This window comes from Triturus cristatus, chromosome 11 (genome assembly GCF_964204655.1).
Source record: "Triturus cristatus chromosome 11, aTriCri1.1, whole genome shotgun sequence".
Taxonomy (NCBI): domain Eukaryota; kingdom Metazoa; phylum Chordata; class Amphibia; order Caudata; family Salamandridae; genus Triturus; species Triturus cristatus.
The window spans coordinates 845,373,530-845,396,897 of record NC_140594.1 but is presented as its reverse complement, the minus strand read 5'-3'; the positions used below and the strand labels follow the sequence as shown (position 1 = coordinate 845,396,897).

General features: G+C 40.5%; 1 protein-coding gene across 1 annotated transcript in view; it reads left to right on the top strand.

Moving 5' to 3' along the window:
• Window positions 1-2,195: 2,195 nt before the first annotated feature.
• Window positions 2,196-23,368, top strand: part of LOC146785512 (uncharacterized) — a 182,320-nt gene continuing 161,147 nt past the window's right edge. The window contains exons 1-2 of the mRNA XM_085633378.1: window positions 2,196-2,311; window positions 22,349-22,427. Coding sequence (XP_085489504.1) covers window positions 22,349-22,427 — 79 coding nt within the window. The 5' untranslated portion in view covers window positions 2,196-2,311. The remainder of the gene's footprint in view (window positions 2,312-22,348; window positions 22,428-23,368) is intronic.

Sequence of the window (23,368 nt, the reverse complement as noted above, 5' to 3'; positions counted from 1 at the left end):
GGGCTGGGAGTTACGACTCCAACCAGCAAAAGCGCCACTGCGCTTTGACTCAGCCGAGTCAAAAAGCGAAGCTCAATGGTTGACCGGTAGAGCTTCCGGGTCCTTCACAGGTGACGATGGGGCAAGACACGGCCCAGGGAGTAACGACTCGACCTACCTCCGTTCTTGCCTTACTGGAGCACCACTCCGGAACACTGCTCTTCACGAAGCAGGTACGTCGGTGTAAACACAATATCCGACAGCGTTGTACCTCCCGGTTCCTCCCTTTATAGGGCGTGTTTTCCTTGAGTTATGTAACAGCTCTCCTGTTTACATAAGGGCGTGTATTCCTTGAGTTATGTAACAGCTCTCCTGTTTACATAAGGGCGTGTATTCCTTGAGTTATGTAACAGCTCTCCTGTTTACATAAGGGCGTGTTTTCCTTGAGTTATGTAACAGCTCTCCTGTTTACATAAGGGCGTGTTTTCCTTGAGTTATGTAACAGCTCTCCTGTTTACATAACCTCTCAACCGCTAAGCATCCTGGGAGATGTAGTCCGTTTTCGCTGGTTACCGTTTTCCTCCCCTCGCATGACAGGAATACTTGACAATAGGGCATCAGACACAGAATTTGTAAGAGGACTGGATATCACTATTCTATCTTCATTTTGATTTGTAAGCATTAAACAGTGCTCCTAAGTATATAGACATCATGTCCTAACTTCATATATTTGTGTATACATAAAAACATTATGTTTTTTTATATCTTACCCGTATATTGCAGGGGAAGGGCCACACCTTAACTGGACATGCAGCTCAGGGAGTGGGCAACCGCTCTGAAAGGAATGGGGAAAGGGGGGAGGAAGGTACGTAAAAAAATGCAATATATTTATTTCTCATCCTCGTACATAGTAACATAGAACGATCAAACGACTGTATCAGGGAAAACGAGGGAGTATTAATGTAAACTCCCTTATTATTGCTGCATCCTAATATGGATATTAGGCCAGGATAGGAGAATTTATCTGTGCAAACGCCATCACCACTTCCAATTCACGTTGGTGAAGCCTAAAACAAGATGACCATTCAGATGCAGGTGACAAAAAGGGGTCAGGGACGAGAGCAGACTGTCTAGATTGACATGTGTAAACACCTTCAGCACCCTCTCAAACCAGATCAAGAAATCAATCTGCAAAAACTGGGGAATTTTTAATACTGGGAATACTGTGATATAAACACCGCTTTTCGCCTTCAAAAGAAGCACAAATCTGAGGGACCGGTTGTTGCATACCAGGCCCCAAGAGAAGATAACTCATAACAAAGAATCATGATGGGGACTTCCGTCAGTGATCGGACATTTTCCATGAGGAGCCTGTGGAGTAAGTTCCTAAACAATTCATACAGCATCCATTGACATTGGCACTGAGAGACCATGGGTACTCAAAAGGCACACAAACTGCAAAAGTGACTAGCTGATCTATCTTGTGATGTGCCCCTGTGGATTACGATATGTGGGTATGACTACCCAGAAGATTTAAGACCAGAATAATGGAACATAAAAGCACAATATGATGCAAAAAGCAGGCAACCAAATTAACCAACCATTTCCTGGAGAAAAATCATACAGCAGAGGAACTAAGGTGGACGGTCCTCGACCTGCCTTACATCCCTTCATAAACTGTAGACATCACCAACTTCTTGTTTACGAGAGAACAAAGATGGGTGTACATGTTACACTTTGACACTCCCGGACTCAATGATGAGACTCCATGGACCTCCCTCACGAAGAAGTTATAGCCATCCTCTTACAACATAAATTAAAAAAAAGTTGAGGTTCCACCGTTATGTCCAGGAAGAGTTAATATCTGACTTTTTCAACACGGATAGATACCATCTTCTGTATTAATGAAAGGAGCAGAAATGAAACTTACAGTGAGTCAATAACACTATGGCATTCTGAGACAAAGCCTTTACAAGACCCTCTTTATAAAGGCCCGTTGACATCACAGATGAAACTTGTATTTTTACTCACTACACCTCATGCAACCCCTTTCTTATCATTTACACTATTCAGCCTTAATACGAGGGTTACCACTGTGTGCTATGGTCTCGAGGCACTCTTAGAAATAAATCATATACTTCAAAGAATATGTTGAAAAAATTACATTTCCCAGCATTCTTTGTCGCAGCTGTGACTCAGTTGTGAAGTCACAGGATTCGCGACCTGTCGATTGCAGGAAAATCCTCAAGCTCGTAGGTTAAAAGACGCTGAACGGCAGCGCAGCCTTCCCCTTCCGGCTGCAGACTACCACGTCTGGAGTACCGACGGAGAGGTATGTTCTCCCTTACCTAATTTTTTCATACCTTTTTTTCATACGTTTTCCTAGATTAATTCAAAATCCTGCAAGGAGCACCCAAAACTTTCTAGTAAAAGGCTGATTTTCACTTTGCCGACCTCACGATACATGCGTACATGTATCCTAGCTTTATTTCTGGTAAAAGGCTTCCCCCTGTTTTCAGATAGTTCTCCATGACTCTGCTCGGCTTTTGTAAACCAGGCCGGCAGGCACCATGAAGGTCGTTTCCTAATTTTGTCAACCTCGTGATATACGCGTACTTGTATCCTAGCCTTATTGAGCCCAAGTCGTAACTGGATGTTTGACAGGGGCATGAGATCAGTGACAACAGTCTGCTCTCGCCTGCTCTCGTCACTGACCCTGACCCCTTTTTGTCACCTGCATCCGAATGGTCATCTTGTTTTAGGATTCACCCACATAAAAACATGTAGCATTAAAATATAAAACTAATTTTACTTTTATTTAAAATAGATTTAAACGTTTTCTTTATTATAGATACACGTTATACATTATTTAAAATTAATACACATATTTCTAATTCTACAAAAACAAACAAATACTACAATTTTCTTAAAACTATTTTAATACAGACAATAAAAGCTGTTCTAATATTAAGGTGGCCGCCGTGTCTCTCGGCTGATTCCCTACACCGCCCGCGTAGTCTCCGAAGTGGTGTGCGCGCGCTGTGCTCCAAACGGGCGTATGCGCACAGGCCCCTCTCCACAGCCGAACAGCGCGCATGCGTTAGGGAGCTGCACAGCTGCGGGACTGGAGCGCTAACGGGAGGGAGACAGTTGGACGGAGACGGGGGGCGTCCGGGATCTGAGCCGTGGGTGACGGAGCATAAGGAAGCGGGCATCCATCTAAAAGGTAATATGTAAGACAGTAGATCCTGGTTTCTATGGAGTAAGGGGCCCTGCCTGACTGCATAGGCACGGACGATTATCATTCCTTTGGCTGCCGTGAGGTGAACGGCCCTACGACCTATATACTGCTGCCGTGAGGGGAACGGACTTACCGCACACTACGCCGCCGTAAGGGTAACGGCATTGGCTGCAGAAATAACCATATCCCCCATAAGGCCCTGCACAGCGCTGAGAATCGGCGTCATCAGAGGGCATCTGAAGCCCTCTTAAACAGCGCGGGGCTTACGCAGCGCAGGACGCGCTTTTCATTCCTTTGGCTGCCGTGAGGTGAACGGCCCTATGACCTATATACCGCTGCCGTGAGGGGAACGGCATTGGCTGCAGAAAAACCACATAAGGCCCTGCACAGCGCCGAGAATCGGCGTCATCAGAGGGCGTCTGAAGCCCTCTTAAACAGCGCGGGGCATACGCAGCGCGGACGTCCTTTTCATTCCTTTAGCTGCCGTGAGGTGAACGGCCCTATGACCTATATACCGCTGCCGTGAGGGGGACGGACTTACCGCACACTACGCCGCCATGAGGGGAACGGCATTGGCTGCAGAAAAACCACATCCCCCATAAGGCCCTGCACAGCACCGAGAATCGGTGTCATCAGAGGGCGTCTGAAGCCCTCTTAAACAGCGCGGGGCTTACGCAGCGCGGGACGCGCTTTTCATTCCTTTGGCTGCCGTGAGGTGAACGGCCCTATGACCTATTTATTTATTTTAGAAAATTTGTTAAGCGCACGAATACCCGAGAGTGTCTTGGCGCTGAGTGTTCACTAAAGATGTCCATGAGTAGTTATTGTTTGAACAGCCAAGTTTTTATCTGTTTGCGGAAAGAGAGAAGGGAGGTAGAAGTTTTGATGCAGCGTGGAAGACTATTCCATAGTTTAGTAGTGGTCACTATAAAGGACCTGTCGCCCCATAAGACCTTCTTAGTCCTAGGGATCTGCATAAGACCAGCAGTAGAAGATCGCAGGGATCTGACTGGGTTGTAAGGGCAAAAAGCATCCTTTAAAAAGGCAGGACCTTGGAGGTGAATTGCCTTATACGCGATGCAAAGAGCTTTAAATTTAGTTCTTTTCTTCACTGGCAACCAGTGAAGCTGTTCAATGGTGCCAGAGATAGAAGTGTACCTAGGGGTGGCCGTAATCAGTCTGGCCGCAGCATTCTGCACCAGCTGCAGCTTTTTTAAAACTCCTTCCTGAGCATTGACAAAAAGCGCATTACAGTAGTCTATGCGAGATATAACTAATGCACTGACCAGGATTCTGGCCATGTTCATGGGAAGATAGGGTAGGAGTTTTTTAATCATTCTCATAGTATAGAATGATGATGACACTACTGCATTAACATGGTGAGTAAAAGTAAGCTTAGTATCCAGTAAAACTCCCAAATTTCTTGCCTTGGTCACTGGAGAAGGGGGAGGTCCCAGGACAACAGGCCACCAAGTGGGTGACCAGGCTGGGGAAAGATTGCCAAACACCATCACCTCTGTTTTGTCAGAGTTAAGCCTCAAGCAATTTGTAGACATCCAGTCACTTATTGCTAGCATTCCCTGATTAAAATTGGAGGCCACTTCGTCTCCATTTTTATTAATGGCCAAGACAATCTGGGTGTCGTCAGCATAGGATGTCACCGCCAGGTGGTAGATTTTTATGACCCTCGCCAAGTCCGACACATAGATGTTAAATAGTGTCGGACTTAGCGAGGATCCCTGGGGGACACCACAAGGGAGAATGAAGGGAGGTGAACTGTAACTGCCAAAGGCAACTGATTGTACTCGAGCAGCAAGAAAAGAGGAAATAAGATCCCTGGCACCATCCGTGATCCCTGCTGCTGTGACACGGTCGATCAAAATAGAATGATCGACCGTGTCAAAAGCCGCCGACAGGTCCAGCAAAATGAGCACTGCAGATCCTCCACCATCAAGAGTCATCCTGATTTCATCCGTAGCCTTAATAAGTGCAGTTTCTGTTCCATGTCCCTTCCGAAAACCAAATTGTGAGTTATCCAGACAGTTGTTCTGTTCTATGAAATCTGAGATTTGGGTGTTCATAATCTTTTCCACAATTTTGGCGGGGAAGGGGAGGCAAGCTATAGGGCGGTAATTAGCGACTAATGCAGGGTCTAAGGAACTCTTCTTAATGAGAGGTTTGATAGTCGCTTTTTTCCAGATGGATGGGAAGACATGAGATGAGAACATGGCGTTAAAAATTTCTGTAAGTTTTGGAGCTATGATATGTGGAAACTTTTTGAGAATAGGAGGAGGGCATGGATCTCCCGGTGAACCAGAGTTCGTGGTAAGGATAAGATGAGATACCGTTTCAGGGACCACCTGAGTAAATTCTTGGAAGGAGCGAAGGGGAACAGAGTGGGGCAAATCGGAGCTGCCGTGAGGGGAACGGCATTGGCTGCAGAAAAACCACATAAGGCCCTGCACAGCGCCGAGAATCGGCGTCATCAGAGGGCGTCTGAAGCCCTCTTAAACAGCGCGGGGCATACACAGCGCGGGACACGCACGTCCGCGCCCTTCAGAGCCTGGAGGAGGCTGGGCTGGGCCACCTGTCTAACTGCAAAACCATGGGTAAGCGAAAACTCCTTGGTAATCAGGATCAGGGGGGAGCAAAGGCGAAAGTACCAAGAAAGTCATCATCTATAATCTCATACTTGACTTCGGCTGTGGGAGCACTGAATAATGAGATAGCAAATGCCGAAAGAGAATTGGGTTTGGGTACAAGTAATAACGAGGGTGAAGGCATCGTGGAAAATGGTCCCCTACTAAAAACTCCAATACCTTTGAATCCAGTGGTGGTGATTAATGGACCGAAAATTGTGCCCGCAACCCAGTGCCCTGACAGCGCTGTGACAGGAGGAGGGGACATAATACTGCAAGTGCCCGTCTCGGATGGGGAAAAGTTACCTAAGGGTCCAATTGTAAGGCCTCAGGGGGAACGGCGCTCAGATAGAAAATCTAACAAAAAACAGAAGGGACTCAAAACCTGTCAAACAAAGATTGTTTCAGTGTTGGATGAGAACATTCAATTAATGTTGCGGAACTTGGTGGAAGAGATATTTTCTGCTCGGTTTGAATCCATACTGACTAATATTGCCAAAGATGTAATTGATACTATGAATGTGTGTGTTGCTGACCTGAAGAAAAAATGTGACCGTCTGGACTCTATGATGGATTCTTTCAGAAGAGATACTAAATGTACTCCACAAGTTAGTGCTAAGTCGAATCTACCACTTACCCCTCGATTAGAGAATGCTTCAGATTCCCGAGGGAAACAGCTAGGTATCCATCAACCTGCACTTCCGGGTGAGGTAAAAACTAAGATTGTCGATAGTCTTGTGGGGTCCCAAGGTTGAGTCGAAGAGGGAGGGCATTTGCCTCATGTAGATAAAAGCTTTGTTGACCTTACAGAGTTAGGCACAAATGTGGCAATTAACAAGAATGCTGTTTCGCAGGAGAAAAAAGCAAGCCCGAATACATGTAGAATTAATTTACCCCCAGAGGCTACTCCCTTGGTTACAATTCTTGTAGGGGTCCCCCCTCTAAGTACTTATGATATTGAATCAACAGAGGTCTTATTACGTAAGACAAAAAACTGGTGTGAGCATCATTCCTCTGGACTTCCTGGGATATCCGCCCACATTATAATGGCCAGACGGGTTGCATGGGTGGGTAATGGCCCTAAATGTGTACCAGGTGATTGAATCATAGTTAACTTCAACAATCGGGACATAGCTGAGAGGTTGTTTTGGGATGCTACAGAATTTCTTGGGGGAGACATTAGAGCCGTACCACTAGGATATTTTTATCCTCCAACCAAGGTATTGCGAGTTCCTGAGAGTGTTAGTGGGGATAATTCCACTAGTCCTTTTCATTTAGGCCGGAGTCTTCTACATGGCATTGGTAGTGGATCCCACCCTGGTAGGGTTAGGGAGGGTGGAGTAATATCCCCAAAAATGACAGCTCTATTACCTAGGCCTAAGGAGGGAGGGCTGCTTGTTTCAAATAGATTTCTCCCACTTACTCAGATGGATGTGAATGATTGACTGGTGGAGACAGGGGTAGATAGCGCAGTTTCGTCTCAAACAACTCAAGGCTTAGATGACATAAGAGCAGAAAGGGGATGATCCACTTTGGTTGAATTCTATAAATCTGTATGATATAATTGCTCTCCAAGAAACATGGGATAGGGGGGGATAGTTTCTGGTTGGATGGGTTTAGATCCTATTCCCTACCCGCACGTCCGTCGTTGGCTGGTAGAGCAAAGGGTGGTTTGATGCTCCTTCTTTCCCATAGGCTAAAGGGAACTTTAAGAAGACTTGAGGTTGACTCATTTAATCTTATGATATTAGAAGTAAGTTGTCCAAATAATCCTAAACTATTACTTATTAGTTTTTATAATTCAGGGGATAGTGATTTTATAAATCAACATTTGAACAAATTGAACTCTTTTTTAGAAGATTATAGGATGAATCAATCCACTTTTTACCATATAGTACTTATAGGTGATTTTAATATACATTTATGTGATCGGCATTGCTCTATTGATGACCATCTGGCCCATACAAACTCGGAGAGCCCTCACTTCGAGCACTCCTCCCAGGGGGAAGGCCTAGAGGCTCTTTTGTCTGAAGCCGATCTTTTTGAACCTGTTTTTATTAATCATGCTGATCGTTGTTCTACGTTCAAGTCTAGTGAGACTATCATCGATTACATTTTTTTGTCTCCAAAATTGCTTGACAAGGTAGTATTTTATAATGCTATAATATCGTCTTTTAGCGATCATAACCCTGTTATATTGGAATTAGTCAAAAGCTGTGGGTTTTTAGGAAATGGTGGGGAAAAATCAGGTGCTACTAGTAGGGTAACTTGCGATCAAGGGAGGAGGCTTAAGTGGTCTAAAGTGTTGCCTGCCACCTTTTTCACTGATCTATGTTTAAAAACTAGTGAGCACATTATAACATGTGCTGATCCCTCAAACCCCAAGGATGTCGTTCTTGGGGCTTTTGATGGTATCTGCAGACAGATTGCAGCAGATCTGACCATTAATAATAAAATGAAAACTAAACGGAAAGAAAAATGGTTTGATGATAATTGTTCTCAAGCCCATCGTGCTTTAATTTTAGCTTTGAAAAGTTCTCCCCGAGATAGGACCTTGATAGCGAGGCTACGAAAACAATATAAGTTAGCAGTTCATAGGCGGAAATTAGAGATTAAGGCAGAGGCCTGAAATGCTCTCCTATCTGTTGATATTCTAAAGGATAGTTCCAGGTTTTGGTCTATTGTTAATACTCCACTTTTCTCAGGCCTGGAAAATGATAATCAGGAAAGTGATGTTACAGAAGCTCAGTGGCTGTCCCATTTTGAAAGAATCTATGGCTCTGATGAGTTAATTAATATTTATTCTAAAATACCACTCCAGCAGGGCACAGCACCTCTCATTTTTGATGAGGAGGATATTGAGAAAGCGATAAAAAATACTTCTAGTAATAAAGCACCTGGCCCAGACCATGTCCCAGCAGATATCTATAAGTATAATCCGAAATTTTGGGGAAAGATATTAGTAAATGTTTTTAATGCTGTGGGAATGATTAGGTTCCCCACATCTTGGTCTCACTCGATTATTATCCCAATCTTTAAAAAGGGTCAGAGGAGTGAACCAAGGTGTTATAGACCAATATCTTTGATTGAATCGGTGGTTAAAATATTAGGTAAAGTGATATTAGGGAAGATTACAGAATGGACTGATGATAATAAGATAATATCTGATTTACAATATGGCTTTCGACAATGACGAAGCACTATGGACCAATGTTTGAATCTTTACCTATTAATCAGCAAATACACCATGGCGAAAGAGGGTTCGCTGAAGATGGCTTTTATGGACCTGACCTCAGCCTTCGACCTGGTTAACAGGTCGAAGCTGTGGAGTATTCTCCTGGAAATGGGTTTGGATCCGGGCCTGGTTTACTTCTTGGCTGATCTTCATCGTGACCTCACTGCATCAATTAGGCTCTCACAGGATGGCAAGTGCTCTAAATCTTTTAAATCTAGGAGAGGTGTACGTCAGGGGTGCATATTGGCACCCCTGCTTTTTACATTATATATTAATGCCCTGGATAAAACTTTAGTCAAGGCAAGCTTGGATATTCCGCGTGTAGGAGACTGCTTAATTCCGGTTCTCCTATACGCGGATGACGCTGTACTACTGGCACGGCCCGCGGTAGGCCTACAGCGACTTTTGGACGCATTTGGAGCCTATATGCTGTCTCTGGACCTGGTAGTAAACATTGAGAAGTCGCATATCCTGACAACTGGACATAGAGTTACTAAAGCTAAAAGTTTTTACTGCAATGGGGGATTAGTGTCTACTGTACCCTCTTTTACATATCTAGGGGTAGTATTTGACGAAAGAAGTTCTTGGGTACCCCAGCAAAAAAATATAAAAAAATGCAGTTATTAGATCTACTTCTGCTATACTAGGGTTTGCACAGCGTCTGGGGGCCAGACCCGTGGAGGCCATTATTAAGATATATAGATCCAAGTGTCTGGCTATAGCGGCCTATGGCTCATCCATATGGGGATTTAATCAACAGGCAGGGTTACAGATAATTGAAAATAGATTCCTGCATAATCTCCTCTCAGTACCGCAATCTACTCCTACTTTTTCCATACATCAGGAATTGGGTTTGGGTTATGTCTCTGATATTTTGAGTACAGCACCGTTACTCTGCTGGCTCAAGGTATGGCTTAATCCAGAACTAACCTTGAATCATCGGATATTGCGGGACTGTGTCAAATTGGATAAAGCATGTAACATCAAGTGGATAGTATATGTTAGAACTATGTTATCTAAAATAGGGCGGCAGGAATTATTTGAATTTCCTGAGAGGATCAAGAAGGAAGATTTGAAATGGGTTAAAAAGAATTTTATTAATATGTTGATGTTGGAACGGGAAGAACATGAGTTGCAGAAACCTTTAGTTAGGGCCCACTTTTTGGTCAGAAGAACGTCTTTAATTGAGCCGTATTTGAAAATTGTTACCAAACCGTTCCATCGTTGGCTTCTGACTAGGTTCCATTTTAACTTGATTCATTTTATTTTGGGGGACTATGCGGGGTGGTGTAAACCAGAGGAAGCAGGACCGTGTTCTTGTGATAACCATTCTACACAAGACACTCTACATTTTATGTTGTTCTGCAAACTCTATACCGACATTCGGAAGAAGTTTTTGGTCCCTTTATTAAATAGAGAGGGATTCCTACAAGCCAAACCTGCACTACTTTACTTGCAAATGTTAAGTAATACGTGGGATATTTTTAATATTGCTTCCTTCTTAGTTGCTGCTGTTAGGATTAGGGGGAAAATTATAAAAAAATAAAAAATAAACAAAAGTAATGATATATTATAGCCTAACGTACCCTTATGAATTGAATAACTTTATTTGCAAAAGTTGATTCCCTTGAGAAGTACTTTTAATATTTCTAGTCTTATTGCTGCTATTATATGGAATAGGGAAATATTATAATAATTCTACATTTTTAATGAATTTTCTCTTTTATTGTCATGAAATAAGCTTTTGTAAGAGACATGTTAATGTGGTTGAACATAATATTGTTATTTTATTGTTGTATATGTCTATGAATATATTTGGTGTTTTTGTACTTTTATGATTTTAATTAATCGAATAAAGTGGATTGATTGATTGATTGTTGTAATATTAGTAATTACATTAAAAAGACCTTAAACCATATAAATTCAAAAAAATGTATAATTCAACATAATCATCTTGTTGGTTCTTCCAGTAAAAATTAGTAAAAAAAAAAAAACTATGTAAGAATCCAAAGTAATACAAAATTAAAATGTAAATGAGGAATTAATAAAACAATAATTAAAAATTAAGAATTGATTCAGCATTTTTAATAAAGTTATTCTAATATATTCAATATAACAAAAATATTTGAATAAATACATAATTTAAAAACTTTAACTCTGAAAATGTATTTTGATGCAATTTAAAACATTTGGGGGCATATGTATCAAATACCGTTATTGCGATTCTCAAATAGTGATTTTTAGGGAATCGCTATTTGAGAATCGCAAAACGGGATGTAATAAAAAATATTTGCGATTCCTTGGAATTCCCTAATTGCGATTAGCAAATTGCGAATTGCAATTAAGGAATACCTTCCCATTCATTCCTATGGGTTAGGAGGCCCATACGAATGAATGGGAAGACTCTCTCAATTTGCGATTCGCAATTAGAGAATCGCAAAATGAGAAAGCAATTTCAAGTGTGCCAGGGTGTCAAAAATATGTATGTGCGCCACATGGCACTTTGAAAATGCAAAAAAGTAAATTTTTCAAAGAAATCGCAAATTACCACCAACTTGAAGTTGGTGGTAATTTGCGATTCCTTAAGGCCAAATCACACTTTTTCTGTGCTTCATACATTGCATTTAAGGAATCGCAATTTGCGATTCCTTAAATGCAATCGCAAAATAGAGAATTGCAAATTTAGCGATTTTCTAATTTGCGATGCCCTTTTGGGATGATACACCCCAAAAGGCCTTTTCCCGTTCGCAAATGGGCCGATTCTGAGAATCGGCCCGTTTGCGAATGGGAAAAGGGCTTGATACATATGCCCCGAAGTATTCAATATCAAATTAAAACAATTATTGCATAAATGTTTTCTTTATTCTTTAGGTTTTCACATAAAAAGATTACACAAACATGTTTTAAAAATCTCTCTACCCTTTTCCCCTATGAAACTAACATCCTACTGCTAAAACATTTTGTAAGTCATATTTTTAAAATTAATAATTAAAAAATTATACATGTTTACAATAAATACCAAAAAAATAATTTTGGCAGTAACAATTCACATGAAACAATTGATCAAAAAACTGACATAAAACCATAATAAATTAACCTTAAAAACAATATTACATACAGTGATATTTTTGCTACTGATATTTTTACAACAATATTAAAAACAACACTTACTCTTACCTTAGATATTTGTGTCCTTGGTATTTTGAACATTACAATATTTTTGTAACGATATCCCTGCATCACAATAGTTTTTTTTCTATATTTTGTTCGAACAGTGTTAATGATATTAATCTTGGCTTTAGATATCCAGTACATATGAGCAAGTCAGAGTGGTGATATCCAGTATCTTTGTGTTCTCTCTTAGCCCATTCTCCTTTTGCCTGGACTACTGCCACACCAACATATTCCTATTGTGTATGGTTAGCTATGGATACGGATAAGTGCTAATAAGAGCATGGCTTGCTTTCTCTGGATCTGGAATTCAGGGTAAAGCATTCTGAGAGGTTACTTAGCTCATAATATCTTCCAGCCTTAGTGAGGGGTCCCTCATTATTATGTATTGACTGGATGGAATAGATTCACATCTGATTAATGAGTCATGTAACAAGAACTCATTACAGACCATTCAGTACAGTTTCATTTTTCTTTTATTTATCGCAATTATCAGCCAGCATGTATGCAGTTGCAGAATCATAAACAGTAAACCAAGGATAGGTTTTAAACGAAAATTTGGCTAGCATGCTTATTAGATTATCACACTCATCAGCCTCCTCTTCATTACATCTTTTTTGTCAAACAAGCCAAACAGGAGTTAAGTATATGCATAGACTACAGAAAAACTGTTCTGTGGCCTACACCAAAGTCAGAAACACCTGTGAAAAGTTGTTTGGGATTTATCAATGTTATAGATGGTTCATTCATAATTTTTCTGAAATAGTAAGACCCACTACCAAATTACTGCATAAAGGAGCAAGTTTTGATGGTCTAAATAGACCCATCAGGATTTTTTTTAAAGAATATTTTTCTAGTGTCTTAAATTTGCAACATCCTAATGGGGAGCATCAGTTTATTACTGAATGCTTCATATGAAGGTAAAAGAGGCGTCGTGTCCTAGGGGAGTCCAAATACCAAGCAGATACATACAGTAGTTTATTTTTCTCAAACATTTTCTCCATCTGAGTTAAAACATACCATCACTGATAAAGAGCTTTTGATGATTGAGAGGTGTTTTGAGGAATGGAGGCATTATGTATTAGGAGACAAATACATTCTAAAGGTATATACTTGATCACAGAAGTTCACAGGTTTTTTTTTAATTGACTACAGCATTGACACCCAGACAAATCAGATGGACGTTGTTTTTCTAAGTTTAAGATTTTCTAATTAATTACAAATAAGTTCCCAAGAAATGAAATGCCAGTAAATGAGAATAGAATGATTCATCATTCACCATTAATTTTGCTATCCAAAACTTCCAACAGTCATTCTATGGCTTTCATTATTATGGAATAGTTGTTGATCAAAATACATACAGAGATTTAGCCTGTAGATAAGGTAGTTTAGTTCAAAGAACAAGAAGATAGAAATGAGAACGATGCTCTGTTCTAGCAAGGGAAGACAATGTGTTTTTAGCAGTTCATTTAAGATCATAGGCATTGAATTTCTCAATGATTTGAAAATTTCTGGTTTTCTGGAATAGCTAAAATGGTAGTAGTTAGAAGATACTTTTGATTGCCAAACGTATTTGCTGATATGAAGCAATAGGTTCAAACCTGTTCCATCTGTGCTAAGGTAAAGAGTTTATGAGTTCCCAACTCAAACGCGGGGGTCTTTTGTAACTATTAGCTTTTGAACACTAACCTTGGTATATGGTGACAATGTATCTTATAGTAAAGCTACCTAAAGGTCTAAAATGCACAGCCATTTTGATATGTGAAGCCCATTTAACTAAAATTAGTTATTTTATCTGATTATCCAAGTTAATAACCTCTGAAAAGTTATCACAAATCTTTGTACATCACATCAATCTGACTACCTGGTATTCCACCTGTTTTAATTACAGACGGGATCTCAATTCACCCCAAGGTTTTGTTCTGCTTGTACAAGAAATTAGACATTGAAATCCATCTGTCTACTAGTCAGCACACCAGACTGGAGAGCAGATAGAGAGAATAAAGTAATGAGTCGAACAATATTTAAAATATCACGTATCGCAATGAAATGAGGATTGGAGTAGGAGTCTGTGGTTAGCAGAATTAACATACAACAATAAAGTATGGTTATTTATTAGGGAGTTATTGTCTCATTTCCTATTGATCAAATTGTAAAACCAGTTACTGCACAGTTTAAAATTGCGCCATCCATCAAATTTCATCCAGCATTCCATGTATCTTTGTTGAAACCCTGTTCTGCTCAAACATATCTTTCTCAAATCCTATGTTGGTTCAGGTGAATAATGAAAAAGAATATGAAGAACATAAGATTTTAGATGCAAGAGTTGTTAAGAGTGAAATATCTAGTAGATTGGGAGGTGTTTGACTCTGATGGTCAAACATGGTGTCTGGCTTCAAATCTTAAAGCTCACATTTGTTATGTGAATTTTATGACAAGAATCCAGGCATACAAATAGCTCGATTGCTTATATAGTGGACCTTAAGGGAGGGTATTGTCTAGGGAAATGCTAACTTTGCATAATGTATTTTGCATAATTATGCAAATTTTCTAAAAAAAGATTTAAACCTACATGAAAACATGCACTAAAAAGGAGAAATGCTTTTATTTCTCCTGATTTTTCACACTTTGCATGTACCGCACACATCCAACGTGGGAACATTTTTAACGTAAGCCTAAGCATATTATTTTGTACTGGAAGGGGACCCTTCCAGTATAAAACCTAGGCTAGACTCAAGCATTTATGCCTTCTTGATTACAATGCTCAGTTTCCCACAGGCTTTCCATGCTGGGCTTTCTGACATGGAAAGCCTGTCGGAAAGCGAGTTTGTGGGCCCCTAACAGGACCCCCTTTTCCTTGTGGCCTCCGGTTTGGGGTGCCCCTGTTAATCCCTGCACCTTGTGGCAGGCATCTTGAGGTGCCTTCCACGGGGTGCAGGGATTAGCACAATCTCCCATTTCTATATGCAGTAACACATGCTTCCATAGGGAAATGTGGGAATGTGACCGCACCATGTGGGGTTGCATTGTAATTAGGTGGTCAGGACCGCCGGCTGGAGGTCGGTCGGCCCCATTTCCGCCACAGTGTCGGTCGGAGGAAACTTCAACCGACATTTAAATGATCCCCATGGTGTGTAAACTACAATGTTTGGAAATTTACTTTCGGTAAATATTTGTCATTTGCATATCACCAAGTAAAGTGTTCTGATTGTTTTGCTGCTATTTACATCTTTGTTTGCATTACACTTTTCAATTACAAAAACAAATGAGTAATTCTTGATATATTTTGAAATGCTGGTACTATTCGTTTACAAGCTATTTAAATATTATGTGTTAGAAAAAAAAACTGCCATCTTACAGCCTTTAGTTTCACAATAATTGTCAGACAGCACACTTGACAAAAACCTCTAACTGTAGTAAGAGAAAGAAAAATAAACTCCATTTTCCAAACAGCTATTAGTATAAAAACAAACTGACATTTGACCTCTTTCCTTGAACAGACAGCAAATGTGTCAAGATAAAAACAAGATTTGGAGGCATCTTTATTGCTCATTTAGTTTCTTAATTAACAGATGGTCTGTTCCTTTCCAGATTATGTTCCTTGCAATTCCAGGCCTGATTTATGTTTCAGCTCCAGAAATGTCAGAGTTCCACTAATTTCCAGATAATGTGATGGATAGAGATATTCGGGAGATATATCATTGTTCTGTTTGATTACAAATGTGAGCATGATACAGAATAAGCAATCTTGAAAAATGTAATAATCATATGAGGTGGCCTGTTGATCTGTTATGAAATTTAAATGATTGTGTCAAACATTTGGATCTTTGGGGATTGAAGTGATCAGAAAAGCATTACTGTCCTGAGAAGGGTCTCACACACTATTTAATTGGGGAGGCTGAAATGTCAACATTAGACTTGCTATCTATTAGAAATTGGGTTTCTGGTTGGCAAAGGTATGCACCCTGTCCAAACAGGAACCACAATCCTAAGCAGGATAAGTCAGAAACACACTAAGAGATAACCTGTGCTCACCCTATGATAGCTAGGCACAGAGCAGTCAGCCTTATTCAAAGAAGCATTGTAAAGTATTTGTGCAACACATTGCACACGGTAGCACAATGAAAACACTACAAAAAGACTCCACACTGGTTTAGACAAATAGACAGTAATTTTATAAATAAATGAAGAACAAAATGAAAAAATCCAATAAGTAGAAGTGAAGTTATTATTTTAAAGAATAGAAAGTGCTCTAGAGCTTAGAAGCAATAAGTGCAAATGGGAGTTAACTTGTCACGCTGAATTGGGGTAAAGTCAACAGTTTAGATTGACCGCGATGGAGTGCAAGCTGGGAACAAGAGCCACAAAAGCCTGGTGAACAGAGTACCTTGATCTTGGTTGCAACAGCGAGATGCAGGGTGCAGACAAGTGATGCTTTGATGTCGAGCCCACAATTGAGGTGATGCATCGATTTGGTTACAAAAATGAAGCGCTGAGTTGAGATGCATTAGTTCTGAAGAGTGATGTGCTGGATTTTTCCACGCAGTTGAGGAGTTGTGTCAATCTCTCCACACTGCTGTGGTGGTGATGCACAATTCTGATGCGTCAGGTCTCAAATCAATGTGTTTGTTCCTAGAGGGATGCATAGATTCAACTCTCGCAACTGGGTTGATGCACCGGTTTTATTACACGCAGACTGGAGATGCATCGATTTCTCTGGTGCAAGTATCTGGGACAACTTCCAGTGAACCAGGCATCCAGTGTACCAGGCACAGGAGCAGGTTTGGAGACTTTGATAGCCCTGAGTCTCAAGCAACAGGAGGCAAGTCAACAAGTCTTTGGAGATCACTTCAGATGCAAGGCAGAGTCCAGCTCTCCCTCAGCAGAGCAGCAGGCAGTAGGGCAGCACAGCAGAAAAGCAGGTCTTCCAGATCAGCAGTCCAGCATATTGTCCTCCCTTGACGCAGCACAGCACTTCTTCTGACAGAGTTCATTTGCAGGTCCAGATGTTTCTGATTTGGTGAGGTCAGAGCCCTAGTACCTATACCCAGTTGTGCCTTTGAAGTGTGGGCAACTTCAAAGAACGGTCTTTGAAGTGCACACAAGTCCTTTCTTCCCTGCCCAGGAAAAACCATCAGAATGCAGATGAATAATCAGGCACACCTAATCTTCCTGTGTTTGTGGCTGTCTAGAGGGAATGCACAAAGGGAAGCTGTCACCAACCCTAGACGTATACTTAAGGCAGGCTGCAGGCACACAGAGCTGTAAGTGCAGAGAAATGTCCACTTTCTAAAAGTGGCATTTTCAAAATAACAATGTAAAATCAAACTTTACCAGTAAAGAGGATTTGTCATTACCATTCCAAAGATATAAAACATAATATACCTACTCCTTTCTCATCAGGAATTACAGCTTATAAGTGTACTAAGGAATTCCCAATGTTAATTTAGTAGAAGAGTAGGTCTTACAGTAGTGAAAAATTAAATTAGATATTTTTCAATGCCAGGACATGCATAACTTCAAGTACATGTCCTACCTTTTACTTATACAGCCCCTTAGCCCAATGGGCTACCTAGGGCCCAACTTAGGGGTAACATATGTGTATTAAAAGGGGAGACTCAGGCTTGGCAAAGATATTTAAAGGTCAAGTCGAAGTGGCAGTAAAACTGCACACAGGTTCTGCAGTGGCAGGCCTGAGACATGTTTAAAGGGCTACTTGTGTAGGTGGCACAATCGGTGCTGCAGAACCACTAGTAGCATTTAACTGCTAGGACCTGGGTATATGGTATACCACTTGACAACTTGACAAGAGACTTACAAGTAAATTAAATATGCCAATTGAGTATACCCCAATGTTACAATGTTTAGAGGAGAAGCACATACACGTTAGCACTGGTCAGCAGTGGTAAAGTGTTCTGAGTCCTACAGTCAACAAAAAGACTCAGCAAAAAGAGAAAGTAAGCAGGCAAAAGGTTTTGGGAAGACCACCCTAAGGCCGACAGGTCTAGCACTATCAAATACTGATTTTTTTTGCCTATGACTGTACTGTTTTGTGATATACACATAGAGTGTATGATGTTGTGAGCCTCTATGCATATGTGTTAGCTTTTCTCCCCTTTTCTTTGTGAAAAGCAGAATTACTCTTAATTATAAATGAAATTGAAACACGAATAAAATGGAATGTATAGAACGTATAGTTATTGGTACTGATTGATTATAGAAGAAAATTCTCTTTTCAGAGAGAGCAATAATAGAAAAAAGTTTTCTCAGGTCGCACTTGTGTAAATATACTGCCTATATATTATTATTATTATTATTATTAATGCTTGCAGAGCGCATCTGACACCCTACGGGTAACATGGCGCTATGATACTGGTGTCTCGCTTAGTGTGTAAACTGTGTCCCTGCCTGCAGAGGAATTAGGAAGAGCAGGATATTAATCAGCCAACACCCTATCACCCAATTTTCTTCCTATAACAAAAACGTTGATCCAGCAATCGAAACCACGCAGAGGTGAAAAGTAAAATATTTATCTAATTTGTGGGTGTATGGAGTGCACACATCATGTAGAACACAGTATTTAAGTTTGGAACACAGAACAATCAAGTACTTATTGAATGAGGCATGTTGCAGACAGTGGCGTAGTAAGGCTTCTATAGGCCCCAGTGTGAATAAGCAAAGTGTGCACTCATACCATCTCTAGGTGGATAGCAACAAATACTAATCAATAGCATGGACCGCAAACCCCTGTGGCCAGGTGACGCCGCTCTTACTGAATTAACCATTGGTACACCACTGCTCCAGAATAACGTAAGCCCAGCCTCAAAGAACTATACACTACAGGCAGAATGGACATAAGTATTCAGTCCTTAGCTTTCAAACAAATACCTGCGCAAGTCTCTAAATAATGAATGAAGACATAATGAGGAAGGAGGATTATTCCCTCAAGGGTCAGGGCCAAGCATTCCAGACGCTTGTTCTTTTCCACTTTCTCCCATGAGAGTGTGTGGTCCTCAGGAGGACTCCGCCTATGAAAACAGACTGTTGGCTACCATTTTGACATACACTTGAGTTGAAGCCCACTCTTCTGTTGTGAAGTGGTATAAGCAGCTGGTGCTTGTGAGAAGGTGGGCAGAGTGAGTCTCACATCAGACAACACCTGGAAAGTGACTTGTGGAAATTTCTAAATTCATTAACAAGATGGGGTGTTTGCAAGGCCAGTAGGCCTGGGGCAATTTACTGTCACATGTTATACCCAGCCTGGAGTGACGGAAAGCTCCCAAATTTTGGTTAAAAATACAAATGTCTGTACAAGGCCAGCGATGAATGACTTTGTCTGGCATGGAACTGATTCTGCCCCAGCCAAACTGACCGTTCTGAGACTTAGATGCATCAGGGGGTAAGAGGATTACTTAGAGGGGACTCTGTCTCTGCCAAAGTATGTTCTTCGTGGGGAAAACATCTATTACAACACTGTACAACGCAGTCATTACAACACATGTGTCATTACAACCCATGCTATTACAACTGTTGCCATTACAACGCATCAAAATATATTTTATTCTGCCACTGAAAGCCATAAAAGCAAACATTTAAAAAGAAAACATTAGATACAAAATACAGTTGTTAAAAAGATTCCACGTGTACAGTTAAAAATCCAAGTCACCAAGTCATGTAGCTGAATATAGCTAAAGCTGACAATACAGACAAGTAAGAATAAAAACTCATTATTAAAAACCAGCTCTGAGTACTATAGTAAATATAAAATACAACAAGTAAAGTGCAGAGGTAAGGAAACATTAACTTGGTAGACAGACTGGATTGTTGACATGATGGGCACAGAGTGGCACATATCACAGAACACATTAAACAAATACAGCCTGACTACAACATAGACAACCTCTTCCTATGTCTTAAGGCCCCTAATAAAAAAGCTTGCGACCCCAAAACAGCCCATGGGAGAGGAAAGCATTTGTAGGTATAGTAATGCAGGCCTTACTTGTGCAAAATGACCAATTCTGAGCAGCAGTAGTATAAACTTTTTGTGCAGGGGGTCATAAAAATCACAAAAAAGATAAAATGTAGTATCCTGCTCAGAAAAGTTGTCGCAGGGACAGGGCTTTAGAGCACCAGGTTTCATGTAGCCTTTGGGAAAGGCTAGTAGCCTAGGAACCACATTGAATCGGAATATGGTTAACACAAAGCGATGGTATACGTTAGTAGCCAGTAACAAGTACGGCTGTACCTGAGGGCTCAAACTCAGTGTAACAAACCTTTTCACAGTAGGCTTGGCTAGTTCCTTGTCTTCCCTTAGCCCCTGCCGTTTGGCCAGAAATTGATGTTTAATGTCCCTGATGGCTACTGGACCTGAAGGCCTTGGGTTGACATACAGGTTAGGGCAGCCTAATAATTTAATTTGCTCCATAATGTACTTTAGCCAGGGGATGCATAAGGCCCCCTAGAGTGCAGTGCACTCCGCTATGACATGTTGGTTTACGGTAGGGTGGGACAGGCCCAGATTCTCAGTCAGCGCAGCAGTGGTCCAACTGCAATAAGGTCAGAAATGTACCCCACGCCAAGCTCCTCATCTAAAATGAACGCCACAATAGAGGGGGGGCAGCAAGAAGTTTGCACATGAATTTGTTTTCTGCACCCTGGATGTCCCTCACATCTTTATAACCCCAAACGTCACACCCATAGCTGGCCATAGGGATGCATTTTTCTCTGTACACCTCAAGCAGAGCAGGGACGGCTTTGACCCCAACCTTTTTGCAAAATCTATAGTAGCCCCTGCTACTCTTGCCAGAACATTCTTTTTATGTATTCTTTGCGCAATCCAAGTCCCTCAGTCATCAAACAGCACCCCAAGATACGGAAAGGTTGAAACTTTTGTTATTTCTGCCTCCTTACAGAAGAACTTGGACCTGACAGCCTTCCGAGTATATATCGAAATGGTATAAAATTTCAAAAAATTAGTGGCTAGATCAAGTGATTCCATAAAATCTTTAAACCCATTTAAAAGTTTTTGGAGACCTATAGCAGTCCTGGCAAACAGGACCGCATCGTCTGCGTACAAGAGTGCAGGAATCATCTTAGATCCAGCTCTTGGAATGTCTTTACAACTGGATGATAGGTTCCCTAGCTTGTTAATATACAGCGTGAACAACAGGGGCGCCACAATGCCCCCCTCCCGGACCCCTCTCCTAACCTCCCAGGAGACCGTCATGCCGCCATCCTCATTAAATCTCACCATGGCCGTGGTGTTATTATCAGCGGCATGTAGGAAGGCCACCGGTTCCGTATCCAGACCCAGGAGAGTCAGCCACAGCTTGGATCTATTTAAACAGTCAAACGCTTACATGAGGTCCATGAAAGCCATATGCAAGGTTCCCTTCTTGGCAATTGTATATTTCCTGACCACCAATGTATATTTAATGTAATATTAATTTAAAGTATTTTAATAATAATTTAAAATAATACTTATGAGGGTGAGACTCCCGGTGTCTGGAACGGGATGCAGGGGAAATAGGGGTTTTGGGTGGGGGAGTCTAATACTTATTTAGTAGTTTCATTTTATAATATTAATAATTTTAAAATATTTCTAATAATTAAAATAAAAATTATGAGGGTTTAACATTTACAATCTGACATGGAATGATACAGAAATAGATTTTGGGTAGGGGTGTGTAGTATTTTGAAAACTTCATTTATAAAAAATAGTTGGAATATAATAAATCAATAAAACATTTAAACAAAGGTAAACATGGTTGTACGTACACAGATAGTTATATTTAAAAAAACAGTAAATAAGATAACAAAAATACATTTATTGATCATTCTTAAATAAAATAAAGAAATAGAACAACTAAAAGCATTTAATTATTTAGATAAAAAATATATAAAAGTGAATTAGAAATATTTATTAAATTAATATAAACGTTAAATTATATATTATTTGTAAAAGGTAGTAACTTTTTCAAAGGAGTACATTAACTTTTTTTATACATATATTTTAGATTTTTCCCACATTTTTCTATTGAAGTGAATGAGTGAAATTTTCAATTTTTTCTTGTTATTTTACAGATGACATTTGCGGTTGTGCATTGTTTCTTCTGTTGGTGGAGTGTCGCGGTCAAGATCGGAAGCAAGGAAGGGCAGTCAGGTAAGACAAATTTTCTTTATTAAATAGAGATTCTGGGTTGCATAGTTTATTGTAAGAAGATTGGGGAGGGAGAGAGTTAGATAGATGTTAGTATTTAGAAGTATGTTTTATATTTTTTAAACACATTTTGATTCCTATACAGGTAGTGGTTGTTGGCCCACATCTTGTTGATTGCTTTTTTTTACACTTTTGGCTTAAAAAAACCCAAAATATGTAGAAAGAATTATTAACATTTCTTTTTAACCAATGTGTAAAGGAAGCAAATTTTTGTTTTTTTTACTTTTTGGTGTGCCGCGTTTAAAAAAAAAAAAGAATAGTGTATTTATGGATGTCCGAGCACGTGGAAGTTTGGATAATACAGATGGCAGGGATGACCGAATGGATGTTTTGGACAATTTGGCATTTTTTTCTAATGGATTTTAACTGAATGCAGGATTTTTTGTGATGTTAATGTTTTTATTTTTTTCACACTTTTGACAGAAAATGGATGGAGAGAGGATTGCAATGATGCATTTCTTGTAATTTGCCAAACTTATTTTATTTTTCGGGATGCTTTTCTTAATTTACACTGTATATTTTGCAGCATTTTGTTTGCTGTAAAATATAGCTGTGCCAATCTATGAAATCGATTAGGATGGCGGGTGGACTTTCATCTGCCTGCCACTCTCTTGCAGACGGGACTGCCCGACAGGCTGTCATCAGTCCCGCATTAGGATGCGACCTCCACCACAGCGGTCGTAATGCCTATATTTTGCATTCAACGGGTGCTGCTGGCTGCAGCACCCGTCGCAATGCAAAAAAGGGACATCATACATATCCCTGCACTACGTGGCAGGCACCATGCGGTGCCTGCCACATGGTACAGGGATATGTAGGGGGCGCCATACGTGCCCCCCAGGGCCCATGTACCAGCCGAATAGGGTAAGGGGGGCCTGCTACGG